The sequence below is a fragment of the Labeo rohita genome, unplaced genomic scaffold (assembly GCF_022985175.1).
Source record: "Labeo rohita strain BAU-BD-2019 unplaced genomic scaffold, IGBB_LRoh.1.0 scaffold_49, whole genome shotgun sequence".
Classification (NCBI taxonomy): Eukaryota; Metazoa; Chordata; class Actinopteri; order Cypriniformes; family Cyprinidae; genus Labeo; species Labeo rohita.
Genome location: NW_026129410.1, coordinates 439,340 through 453,746, shown reverse-complemented (window position 1 = coordinate 453,746; position 14,407 = coordinate 439,340). Strand labels below are relative to the sequence as shown.

General features: G+C 35.9%; 1 protein-coding gene across 1 annotated transcript in view; it reads right to left on the bottom strand.

Moving 5' to 3' along the window:
- Positions 1-327: 327 nt before the first annotated feature.
- LOC127160884 (NACHT, LRR and PYD domains-containing protein 12-like) overlaps positions 328-14,407 on the bottom strand; it is a 28,233-nt gene continuing 14,153 nt past the window's right edge. The window contains exons 5-7 of the mRNA XM_051103527.1: positions 7,384-7,557; positions 908-954; positions 328-836 (exon numbers count right to left, since the gene is read on the bottom strand). Of these exons, the coding sequence (XP_050959484.1) occupies positions 328-836; positions 908-954; positions 7,384-7,557 (730 nt within the window). The remainder of the gene's footprint in view (positions 837-907; positions 955-7,383; positions 7,558-14,407) is intronic.

Sequence of the window (14,407 nt, the reverse complement as noted above, 5' to 3'; positions counted from 1 at the left end):
ATTTATTTTTCGTCACACACAAGGCATTCACATCACTTCCAAAAAATTACAGTTGGACCACTGGAGTTCCATGTGAGTAAGTGGCAGTTACTTGTCAATGGAGGAACAGAAACTTCACTGATTTCATTTAAAATATCTTCATTTTTTTTTTTTCCAAGGATGAACATGAGGGTGAGTAATTAAAGACAAAATTTTCATTTTTAGGTGAACTATCCCTTCAATCTAATGAAGACAATAGAAGAGACTCTATAACATCTCATCGTTACTGATTTGTCTTGCAGCTGAAAGCATTTTGGGTAGAATCTCTCATCGATCGATTTTGATTCTTCAACATAGTTTCACTGATAATCCAGAACCAACCCTAAACCCAGGATACAGTGGCTGAGTGAATGTGGTCTGGACTGTGTAGATGAGGCTCATTGTGTCAGAGACGCTGTAGAAGGACAGAGTTCCTGTACTGGGATCCACATACACTCCGGTTCTACGGCTGAGGGGCATTACAGGGACAGCAGTCACATTGTTATTGTGTGTGAATGCATAACTGTGAGAAGTGCAGATCAGACTCCAGGACTGATCATTATATCCAAACCGACATTCATAACCACCTCCCTTTCTGCTGATGCTCTTATATGACACTGATATATCCACACTCCCACTCCACTCAATCTCCCAGTAACTGCGTTCACAAACACTCTCTCTACACAACACCTGAGGATAATTAAAACTGCCTGGATTATCAGGATGATACTCATCTTTGTTTGTCACCTTTCTGTTCTCCTGAGACAGACTGAGGCTAGTGTTTGCAGTATTTGGATCCAGTGTGAGAAAACAGGCATCTGAACACAAGAACAGAGACATTTATAACAAGAACAACAATCACTATAACCATGTGTATTTGTAGACATACATTTTTTTAGTCCTGCCGTAATCCTGGACTCTCCTCCATGATTTACACTAGAAAACATACACATACACTCATATTAAGGCAGTGAACAAAGACATCAAATTTTATCATTTCGATTATGATTTTAAACAAAAGATAATCAAGATAAAAACAACACATTATACAACAACTTTTTTTTTCAGGTGTTTTACAGAAATTGAAGAGGTCAGAAATTCTGCTGCTGTAATGTTTTCCTTTGACCACATCAGATCTCATTTTGGCACTTTTGATATATGCTACTTTTAATTTATCATTTCATATGAATACCAACATTTGTTAAATTTAAAACAGTTTTAAGGTTAAGTGATCGATTTTGTGTTTCTGGAAAATAGTGATCTGTGATTTTTGTGTAGTAAGTATAGTTATTATTTTGAATATATATATAAATAATAAACTGCCAGAATTGGCACAAGAAGACTCCAAGATAAGCCTTATTCATTTTAAATTTAATATTTACGATACAACGGGCCAAAGACACCCTAGGAAAAAATGTGCTTTTCACTGCACCCAAAGTGTATTATTGCAGAAAACATATATACTGTTGTATTGAACATTTATGGAGCAACAAGATTTTGTATAAATAGATTGTGCAAGTCATTTATTTTGTTTTTTAAATCATATAAATGTATGAGGTGGTAAGGGGGGCCTTTTACCCCACATACGGGGTAAAAGGCTTACCAGCATGGGGTACTATGGCAACAACGACACCTCTGCCAGACTTTACGACCTTTACGACCTAGAAGTATGTAGAGAGAATCTCCCCCTACTTAATTTTCTGTAAAACAGACACATACTGCTATAAGAAATGACTTTCATTAAATCTTAGACAAACCCTTCTGTAAATGAACACACATGTCCTCAGGTCATTGTGCATATTATTACTATTCTTGTATATTGTCTTTTGTACTGTATACTGTTTTATGCATGTGTTATGATAGATTACTAGTTAGAATAATAACCCCACATATACCAGGTTTGGTCTCTTTGAATTCGTATTCTGATGATTTAAAAGACGGTGTATATTATATGTTGACATCTATGCAACATATTAGTGTTTTAAGAATCCTTAGTAGTTTTTGCATGAACACGCGATCGAATTACATATGCAAAATACCATGCTCACAGACAAAGAGTTCTCATCCTTTCATTGACTCATTTAAGAGACAAAGATCTTTGAGTTTGCATAGGAGTTTATTCATGAACTCCCTTTGTTGCGGTATGTTTATAAGCACCTAAATATAAAATAAAATAGGGTTAAAGAGCATTTGTTTTGTGAAGTGTTATTTACCAGTACACGTCAAAAATCTGTTGAACCCCTCAGAGTAACATCACAAAAAGAGAGGTGTTGCAATGTTTGCCGTTGACGACCCTGCCCATGTTTGACCATGTCTCTGTCTAAATACAGTAAAGCTCTGCAAATGGATCCGCCCGCTTCACGTCTCCCTCACTATGTTACAGATTAATAGCAAAAAAAAATCTCTTGATTTATTTGTTAAACCTATGAATAAGATTTACCTTTTTACTTATACTAATATACATCCAACTCCGTCACTTGCATTTATCAATCTTTGCACTTTATCCATTCATTGTATCCATTTAGTAGTCTAATCTTCTAGAGAGCTCCCCCTGGCCTTCAGCCTCTTCGATACGTGTTGCGTTAGAAGAAATATCTTTTTTTACATCTGACACTTTGCTTTCCAACAAAGTTATTGAGCTCGCCATATCTGTCAGACGAGTGTCAATATTATCCAGCATTTCTGCTCAAAGTGATTTCAGTTACTTTAAAACTTCAGCTAAACTATCCATTTGTTTGTTTTTTTATTGTCATTGTGCAGCTCATTGGCTGGTTCCTCATAAATTGTATGACAAAAATGAAATATTAATATTAATATTAACCCTCTGGGGTCTGAGGGGCTTTGGCAGTACTTTGGGGCTTTGATATGCCCTGACATTTGTGTTTTTTTTTAGTATCTTATAAGCATATTAATAACTAAAGTATGAATACACTTTAATTAGGACAAACTGGGCTGCAATAATATGTGAGCAGCATGAATGTACTTGTTTGTGTTTCTGAGAAAGCAACGTTTATTTGTGGTTAGTGAAAAACTAAAAACAAAAAGTCACTGAAATAAGGCCCTAAAACTCATACAGAACATTTGTTCACAAGACTTTTGAGAACAGGATGTCGTAGATTAGGGTTTTTGCCAAAAATGATGTGAAAATCATTGTTGACTCTTTCACAGAAAACCCACTTTTGCTCAAATTTGTCTGAATGGTTTCATGCATACTGTTGTGTTAATAGTGTCCGATGTGATATATGTTGTATGCACCCCTTCAATATCATATTTAAATAGGCATCTACCTCAAAATAACTGCTTTTAACAGATCAATCTTTATTCAAAATTATTTTGATAAAAGTCGAAGAACATTTGATGTGAACCCAAAAAAGCTGCGTCTAGCCTATAATCTCTTGAATATGAAAACACAACAAACAACATATCCATTTGCCTTAAAGTGGTGGAACATAGTGCAGAACAAAGTGCCCCAACAGGGCATTGTGTATTAAAAATGTAACTGAAAATAATTAAATACAAATAAATAGGATGAAGAAAAAAATACATGTATATTTAACCAATGAATAGATAAATAAATTAAAATAACAATGCATACAGACAATTTCTTTCAAAAGATATTTTGCCCATGATATATGTACTGACAAGTTATTTGCTGCTTGGACTTTTGACTAAGTATACAAAAAACTATAGATCTCTTGTACGATTTGGTTTGTTTGAATGATTCTAGAGACCTTCATGATTATGTTTATATATATATATATATATACAGGTGCATCTAAAAAAAATTGAATATCATGAAAAAGTTAATTTTTTGTTTGTAACTTATTTCAAAAACTGAAACTTTCATGTATTCTAGATTCATTACATGTAAAGTAAAACAAAGTTTTTTTGTTTTCATTTTGATGATTAGAGCTTACATTAGAGCCAAACAGAGACGAGCTCTGCACTTGCGATATAATCACAACAATGCAATGTTTTTAACCACATAATGCTTATTTTAGTTTTCAGACATTTAAATACACATAAACACTAGTAAAACAATACATGTAGAGTTTGAAAAATACACACAGAAGCAGCAAACAAGCAGATGTGTTTTATTCATAACACATACACATAGTGTATGCAACTAAAAAGTTCACTCTATTCTTCTTAGTGATACACAACTCTGTAAACAGTCATCCCTTTTCAGTAATGACCTTATGTCACTTACTCTCTTTGTGGAGGGTGTCAATGATGATTATTATTATTATTATACTTACCTTTTTTTCTTCAAATCCTTCATTTGATTGTTTGCTTGCATGTCATTGAGAAATAAAACATGGATAACATCTGGAAAAATAATTGCAAAAGGAAAATAGCAACTATAAACTGTGGCAACTATAATTGCCGGGTTAACATTTGTAAAACATTTTTTGTGATCGAATGTCCGTAAGTGAGGGAGTGACGGTGACCATAAATATTTTGTAATTCACACCTGAGAGACAAAGGGCGTCCCACCAGTAAGTAATGTGTCTGTGAAGCTGGTAACAAAGAATGTGAGGAGAGAACAAAATGGTAATTTGTATTTGTCTTTTATTTACAACACAGTATAATCTAAATGTACAGTGATTGTCAAAAACACATTATTGAGCACACTGACCAAAACACTAAGACTTGAACAGTGACACACCTTTGTGTTATTGCTGAAACAGACCCTGTTCAAATGCTCAAACAAGTAAACCTTATCTGATATTTCCAGTGTCTGCTGTTGCTTTCTATGGATTCAAGAAAAATAAACCCAGCTACATCATCAGAAGTCATGGAGGTTATTGTAACATATTTTATTTTAAAGGGGTCATCGGACGCTAAGTTCACTTTTACATGCTGTTTGAACATAAATGTGTGTTGGCAGTGTATGTACAAATCTACCCTGTAATGGTAAAAATCCATGCAGTGGTTTTTAATTAACCTGTAAAAATAATATTCCCTTTTTCAAATTGAGCCATTCTCAGAAGCCTGTCGTTGTTGCATCACACCCACAGAGGCCGCTCCCATGATAGTTGATTGACATGAGCGTCTTACCTCAGATCAGTTGTAATAGTCCAACCTCCATGCTTTGATGCCAGAGCAAGGATGTAAGTTAGACATAGGTGTTGTGTTGCTGGATGTAATAATGAACGCAGGGGTCGTCATTTACTCACGACATCTGAGTTGCTGAAGATGCAGTAGATTACGTTTGTTTGTGAAGGGAATGCGCCTCCCGATCTACATAAATGAGTCTATGTTCGCTTGAATCATTTGTGATCCAGCTTCACTTAGAGCAGAAGTGAGTATAAGGTTTTTTTTTTTATAAATCTTTGCGATCACCTTTCCTAATAACGTGCTAGTTAGCAAGTTTAGCTGTTAAATGCGGCTAAAGTAAACAGGCTCGTCTTTCCACAGAGAGAAGAGCAGGGCAGGGCGAGCAGAGCTCATTTGCATTTAAAGCAGCCTCGACCAGAATGAGATGACTTTTGGCAAGGTAAAAAGGGTGTTGTTTTACACAACCATTGAGAATTTTTAACCAAAGTATATTATAGACTTTTCATTAAGACCCTAAAGAATCATATCAACTTCTGTAAAATGGGCATCCGATGACCCCTTCAAGTAAAACATTAAATCAATGTAGTTAAACATCTGATTTTGGTACAGCACTGTCAGAGAAATAAAGACTTCAAGGTCTTCAAGGTATCTGGTCACCAAAAAAAAACAAAAAACAAACATCTGTAAGCATGTTGATATAGGAGAAACTATATTATCACATTAGTCACTCCTAACTCGTACTTCATAATGTTTAAACATGTATTCAGAAATTATAGTTTGGAAAAAGTCTAACTAGTAAAATGTGTAGGGGAGCATGGGGCACAACCTAACACTTTTTCTCAGTTTTTGTAAATCCACGTGGGGTTCAGTATTTACCTCAAAAAAAAAAAAAAAACGGAAGTGAAATGTGACAACATGCCCTGTAAGCAGGGTACAATGTAACATCTGAGGGGCATGTTGTAACATGACCATATGACAGCATAAAATGTTATCTGATCTAATAAAAAAATATACACAACAAACTGAAATATTTTGTCGATAAAATAAAATTATTAACTTTTTAAAAAAAATAAAATAGTGGTGTTTTTAAGAATTAGTTTAACAATGAAACATCTCAACCATGCTTGAGTAAATAACAAATTGTTGGTTAAAATAATATCTAATTGTCTTATTTTAAAAGAATGCTAAAAACTGAGTTTAAAAAAAATACTTTTACTATGGTAAACTAAATACTCAAATATATCTTTAAAAGGCTTTTGAATTTTGGTGCACTTTTCTGGAGTGTTGATATGGCAACTAGTAAATTTCGTTATGCTATGTGTGGAAATATTTAAACCATGTGTGTTCATTTGTGCCCCACGCTCCTCTACAAGTTGTTACAATAACAGCCATTACAAGTAGGCTAATAAAAGAAAGACTTACTTATGTAAATGATCTCCTCCGCTGGATCAAGTCAAGTCGCATCTCCTTTTTCTGAGGTAATCCAAAGCTTATTCCTTTCAGCGCGTCTTCTTCTTGTGAGGTCAATGGTGTCTTATTCCTCTCAGCACATCTTCTTCCAGAATGACAAGTAGCCAAGATGAACTTGAAAAAGATGTCTCACTGCTTTGTTTACGGTAACGTAGGCATTTACATATTGCATGTCTCACATGGCCTATTGTAATATCAAAAGCAAAAGTAGCTCATGGGCATGATCACATTAAAGATAGGTCAGACGGGAAAAAGTGGACATCACGTTGGTTTTATACAGATTACTTTATCACAGAATACTTGTTTTTGATATAACTTACGTCGTTTAAAAGTAGACATTTCAAGCTTTCTATAGATATCTCTCTTATGTCCGTGTCGTGTATTCGCTGAGTTTCAGTTCATTTTTGTGATGTGTTTCTAAATGAAGATCACAGAGTCCGAGGCAGCAGAGAGGGCACCCTGTTTGTTTTCTTTATTTAACAAAAGCATGAAGTTTTATATTTTTTGTGTATACAAATAAAAGTAGACCCTTTACAGTTTCGATTGATGCATTGCTCTTATCTGTACGATCAGAAATGACGGCGTAATGGAAGTTCCTTTAGGGGTTATCAGAAAAACTACCACAAAACGCACCGGCACATTTGTCAACCCCTGAAGGTTAATATTTAGGACCAAGGGCCATTACGCTGGTGGTGCTACTTAAATCTTAAATTACAACAATTAGTGATGCCCTGTTTCAAGATCTCTAACATTTGGCATCATTACAAGCCATAGACTCGTGTGGATATACATAGACACACTGAGAAGTTTAAATAATAAAACCTGAAAACATACTTGAGTTTGTCCAGCCTGTAGTTTGGATTCCCAAGTTTTTCGGAGAGCAGCTTCACTCCTGAATCTCCTGGGTGATTGTAGCTCAGATCCAGCTCTCTCAGGTGTGAGGGGTTTGAGCTCAGAGCTGTAGACACATAACCAAAGCCTTCCTCCGTTACCATACAGCCAGACAATCTACAAAACAAACACATCAACAGTCCACATTAGTTTGGCAGTGAGATGTTACCAACACCATTGTGCAGATATAACAGAAGTGAATTCAAAAGATAGTTATACTCCAGTAACAACAAAATATTTTCTATTTCTATTAGTCTCTAGATAACAGAAGTAAACCTGAAGTACCATTTTTAAATTGATGTCATTGTCATTTCAGTCCTTGTAGATATAAAATATGGAAAAAGCATTCTTCTTTAACAGTTCTAACACGGATGAACAGAATAATCAGACAAATTCATTTTCATCATTCAAAATTCTTATTCATTAACAATCACAGAAATTATATACATCTTGTTTTTTGTAATTTACATGAATGTTAATTTAATCTGTTACAGACACCAAAAGCGTCTCCTAGCACCAACTCTGTGGATACTGGATCATAACACAACTTATGGATCATAACACTAGTTTCTCAAAATATCTTGCAAATTGGGCACTCCTAAAATATGTATAATATACTGATTATGTATTTAAATACTTGCCTTTATTCAGCTGTTTGTATTTAAGCCCAGTTCTACAGGAGTCCTAGGGGTGATAAGCACTCTCAGTTCTTTTTCAACCTCACTCTTGAGGTTGAGGCAGTAAAAATGGGATACTGGCAAAATAGATTTATGCATCAGTACATATTTGTGTTTTTTACTAAGGAGAGCTTTAAAGCTGCAATCCATATTTTTTATGGTTAAAATGATCTAAAATCAATATTTGAGTAAGTATATATCCAGCCAGTGTTCAAAAGTATCCCATTACTTAGCTCAACTCCCAACGGTTATCTTATAATGTTTTCTGATCTGAGTGGTACAGGTAGGTTTTCACTGGAAATTTGAGCATGCCACTGTGTCATTACGTCACGTCTATAAACATAAAGAAGGCGTCCCGGCTAGTAGGGTATATTGCTACATTATATCGCATATGAGGATGCTACAGGTGCTAGATCATTTATAGCCTTTTCTCACAGCAGCTGGAATAATTAAATTTATCAATTTGATGGCGGATTGTAATCCATAAAGGATTTTACTAAACACATTTGACTGAAATTAAATTACATTTCAGTTTTAAATGTGCATCTGATTATAAATAGCCTGGAGCGCAGATTGGATTTTTTAACTAGGGGGACCAAGCTGTCAGCAAATGCTTTCAACTCAGTTATATTGCATAATTTGAGCTTTAACTAATGCTCAAGTAGTTACTTTACATAATTTGGGCTAATGGTTTGCACTAAAATGCCATTGGGGGATTCTTATTTAAAATCATGGATAAACACCCTCTATGGTACGGAGCTGCCATATGGCAATAACTACTTTCTACTTATTTCCTTGTTCTGAAAAAAACAATATATTGCCATATGTTAATTAAAAGGGCCGGCCTTAAGGTAGTCAATGATGTGCTGTTTTTAAGCCACATGACATTTGAATGTTCCTGCAAAACAGTTTTTTTTCCCACTGTCACGCCAACATGGAGGACACCTGTTGAAGTGATCCAGAAATTGCTCTGTAAACCTAATTTCTGAACATCTCTTCACAAGGGGGATTTTTTTTGCATAATTAAAAAGCTTTTAAAATTATTTAGTCTTTTCAAAAAATGAATACAACAATATTTTACGGAAATGGCAATAGGAAGAGTGCAGAGTTTCATGTGATGACAATGAGGATGAGTTAGCCTTAAGTGACCATAATAATGAGTGTGTTTGTGCATGTGTATATGTGTCTGTATGTGTGTGTGGCAGATTTTGATGGAAGCGCGCATTGCAGCAGGAGTCAGAATTCGATTTCGTTTTCAAGCTAAAGTAAAGTAAAAAAACAAAAAACAAAAACAAAACGCTTCTTAAACAGAAGGTGAACATGTTGGTATTCTTGTAGAAAAAAAACACAAAAGCAATATTAGTTTCACTTTTCTTTTTGCTTTCACTTTGAAAAGCTGTCATTTGCCTCGAATTATGTTATGCTTTATTTTATTTTATTTTTTATTTGATTTCTCAGTGTTTGCTAAACGTTCTATAATTTATTAGTCGATATAGGCTAATATAGCATGTGGTGTATGTCATGCATTATCTTATTCGATTTTGGTAATAAACATTGTCATTGTAGCCTGTTTTATTGTCATTGTGATTTTAATAAAGAATAGGCTACCAATGAATCCATCTTTTGTTTTAGTCTTAAAAGGTGAAAGGTGTATAATGCAAGCAATTACAAACTATGATGAAAGTTAATTGAATTGCATTGATTAAAGTTGTAGCCAAAAAAAAAAAGACCAATTTATGTGCTCCTGCAGCCAACTGAGAAAGTTAATCGCAAATCAGCGACCTGTGGAAAGATTGAGTCTAGAGCCCTGGTCAGCCTGCGTCTGATTCTGAAGCAGTGACAACAATAATTAAGGAGTGGCAACCGCCGTGCCACTACTTAGGCTAATTATGTACATAGCAGAAACCCTGATTAATCCTCAGTTTTACCCATGTTTGTCACCTTTTGTAGGGACAGTGAGGAGGACAGATCGGGTCACTATGAATCTGGGGGTGGTCATGTCCCCCCGTCCCTAGTGCCATTTGCGCACCTGCAGATAGCCTATGTGGGATTACACAAGATTTGTATTTGAAAGAGAACCAGTTCTAAGCAAGGATAAATTGCTTTTTGGGTTAAAATATTTTTTTAAATATGAAATTCGAATGACAATTAGAGATTAGACTGTACAGAAACTGAAATCTAGGCTACATGCTAATATTAGGGGTGCTCAGATTGATTGGCTACCAAACACTATCGACCGATAATCGCTTGGGTATGTTTGTTTGGCGGTCTCTAAAAAGGCCAATCTCATAAACCGATCAAAAGTTGATGACATGCCTGGTGTGAGAGGTTTGGTACGACATGCAGCAGCACCGTCTCAGTCTCTTTTTGGCGCGGGTAAAACAATTATAATGCTGAAGGTGAAGTACAATTTATATTTCTTCATTAAATAACTTACGAAGTAATTTTAAAACCTTATGTGAGCCATAATTTCATAAACGGCACGAGTGAATGACCGCACACTCTCTCTTTCTCTCTTGAAAGGGCACTAATTGCTTCCAATTAGAGGCCTTCACGGACGACCCAAGACCCAAGGGTCGGGTCCCAATCTATTACCTCGGGTCTCGGGTCCGTTTAACGTTTGTGGGTAACACCCGAATCGATTGGAGAACACACGCACCCACCAGTGATCAGTGTTAGTCAGCACTTTGTGTGTGTTTTGTAACTTGCAACTTGTAAAATTAGGATGAGAAAAGTGTGAGCGGGAAATAAAGTGGGAAAAAAAAAACATGCGTGATGTGAAATTAATGTTAGTACTGCAAGCGGGCAGTATCAAGGTGTCTCATATGAATTCCAGTACATTATCAGTACATTATAACGAAAACAATACCTTAAATAAATTAAGAGTACACACACTTCTCCAGACACCACTACACCACTGCGCACGCAGTGTAAGTAAGTGTAACACACTTCTTGTTTGGTGCGTTTTTTGAACAAAGAAAAATAAACAAAAATTGCTGGAATAATAAATAGATTAAAAAGTTTCTTTCACTCGCCAAGAGAGAGGAACAGCCTAACATGCTCTGAAATTGTTACTTGCACAATAGAATCAGTGTTGCATCATCCCTAAAGTTTATATACTGCATTTCTTTTTAATTCTTTCCAGCGTTTAACCATTAAGTGACCGTGCACTCTCCTGGAAGCTGGGCACTCATGCACACTTGAAGCATATACACATAACGCCACTTTCACATACCTCCGTTTGCAGTGCTTTGTTTTTTTTTCCGCGCTCATGCTGACGGATTAAAGCGTTTAAGCTGCAGTAATCATCACTGATTGATTATAAAAGTAGTATACATATATATGAAGAGTTCAGATGCAAAACCAGCTAAAAGCCATCTTGGTCAAAAAAGAGATAATGATATTGAGTGAATGCTCCTGACACATATTATATGTCCATCAAATACTTTTACTCAAAATTCCAGCTAAATTCAGAAGTGCCTGTACTTATAGAAACCTATACAAAGTGGCCAGAAAGAAATGCTCATTTTAAAGAAATACATCAGATGGATTTAGCTGGTTTTGCATGTGAACTCTTCATATATTTACATACACAACAGTTCTGTCTGGTTCTTGAATCTGATTGGCTAATATGAGTCCGATATAAGAGTCTAATAGAACTCTAACAGCCGTTTGACCGTTTGTAATTGTATCACTCCGCTTGTGGTACTAATTACAGCGAGTGTCATGGTGGACGCCCAAATCCAGTATCATTTCATAAATATTACTGTTTTTGTTTCATGGAATGTAGTTTTAAGAGGTTTTTAGGCAAGAATGTACTTGTTTGTATTTCAAATATGCAGTTTGTTAATAAGGATAACGTCTATTTGAAATTTGTGTAAGTTTTTGGACATGTGAGCTCCAGGGTGTTAGCGACCGTTTTGCGCTTATAAAGCCGCAGAGAGATGTTGTGCCAAAGTTTTAAAGGGGTCATTGGATGCTAAGTTAACTTTTTCATGTTGTTTAAACATAATGTGTGTTGGCAGTGTATGTACAAATGTACCCTATAATGATAAAAATCCATGCAGTGGTTTTTAATTAATCTGTAAAATTAATCTGTCTATCCCCTTTTTCAAATCAAGCCATTCTCAGATGCCTGTCGGTGTGCCATCACAATACACATAGTGTAAGTAACAATATAATTCACTCCATTCCTTTCCCAGTTCACCAGCCACTTACTTGCATGTATTTCGGAAGAAACTGGTGAATTTACATGCTGTAAATCCAACTGACAGGACTCTCTGAACGGCAGAATATTTTAAATATTTTAATATTTTAATCCAGGGGTGCCCAACCCTGTTCCTGGAGATCACCTTTCCTGCAGAGTTTAGTTCCAACCCTAATCAAACCCACCTGTCTGTAATTATCAAGCGCTCCTTGAGATCCTAATTAGCTAGTGCAGGTGTGTTCAGGGTTGGAGCTGAACTCTGCAGGAAAGTCGATCTCCAGGACCAGGGTTGAGCACCCCTGGGTTAATCTGTAAAAGATGAAGATTTAATTAATCTGTAAAAATAATATCCACTTTTTCAAATCGAGCCATTCTCAGATGCCTGTTGTTGTTGCGTCACACCCGCAGAGGCCGCTCCCACAATAGTTGATTGACATGAGCGATTTACCTTGAATCAACCATCACAGTCTGGCCTCTATGTTTCGAGCCGCTGAAGATGCAGTAGATTACATTTGTTTGTGAAAGTAATGCACCTCCCGATCTACATATATCCATCTATGTTCGCACGAATCATTCATGATCCAACTTTACTTACGGCACAAGTGAGTATAAGGGTTTTTTTATGAATCTTTGCGATCGCCTTTCCTTATAACGTGGTAGTTATGAAGTTTAGCGGCTAAACGCGGCTACATGCGGCTAATGTAAACAATATCTTTCCACAGAGAGAAGAGAGGGGCGGGGTGAGCGGAGCTCATTTGCATTTAAAGGAACAACCCCTTAGAATGAGATGATTTTTGCTGAGCTCATTTTGACAAGGTAAAAAGAGTGTTGTTTTACAAAACCATTGAGAATTTTTAATCAAAGTATATTAGAGACTTTTTATCAAGAGCCTAAAGAATCATATCAACTTGTGGAAAATGAGCATCTGATGACCCCTTTAATGAATCTTTGCAATCACCTTTTCTAATAACGTGCTAGTTAGCAAGTTTCGTGGATAAACACGAATAAATGCAGCTAAAGTAAACAGGCTTGTCACTCTACAGAGAGAAGAGAGGGGCGGGGCAAGCAGAGCTCATTAACATTTAAAGCAACATTGATCAGAACAGGATGATTTTGGCAGAGCTGATTTTGGCATGGTAAAAAAGGTGTTTTTTTTACACTACCACTGAGAAATTTTAACCAAATCATGTTACAGACTTTTCATTAAGACCCTAAAAAATCATATCAACTTGTGGAAAATGGGCATCCAATGACCCCTTTAACTGAAATAAAATGATTAACTGCACAAACCTCTGCTGAATCGCAACTTGAACTATGGTCTCATGCTGATGACGCAACATCCAGGAAGGCACGCCCAGGGCATGCGCCTCATATGCCCACAGCAAGTTATAATTGGTTGACTCAAATCTGATTGGATAAAGAGTACATGTGACAAGGCTAGTGTACAGTCAGACGATTTTTATAGAGATTCGAAAGAGATAAATGGCCGAAAATATCTGCCACGCTGCTCGTCAGTATTCAGCGTGCACCGAACGTGTGACGCTCCGCTCAATATTCCGCTTTATGAATGTGCGTTCCTTTGAGTTGCTCATGGCCCATATGAACGCTCCACTCATATACCGCTTATGCTCAACAGAAAAGCAAAGTCCGCTCAAATAACTCACGGACAGAAAATGTCCATGTATACTTGTTCCTGTTTGCATACTGTGTCTGTAACATAGTCGCATACTGTGCTGTAACATAGTACTGCTGTACTGGACAATGCCGGTAAAATGACGCTACCCTCTCCTGACTGCATGCTCTGCTCACATGCTCTGAAAATAATAGCTTTGTAGGACTATACATTATTTTGATAATTAGTCAAAAAGAAGTTATATCTGATTCTGTTTCATAGAACTGAATAAAAATAATATATTGAGATTTAATATTCATATATTTTCTGTCCATTTTATTGTCACTTTCAATAAACATGTTGATTTTATTGGCTTGTGATTTTTTTTTTTTTCAATATCATTACAATTATTGAGTTAAATTAAAAAGTCGAAGAAAAAGTTTGGGAACCACTGACTTAAATGACACACCT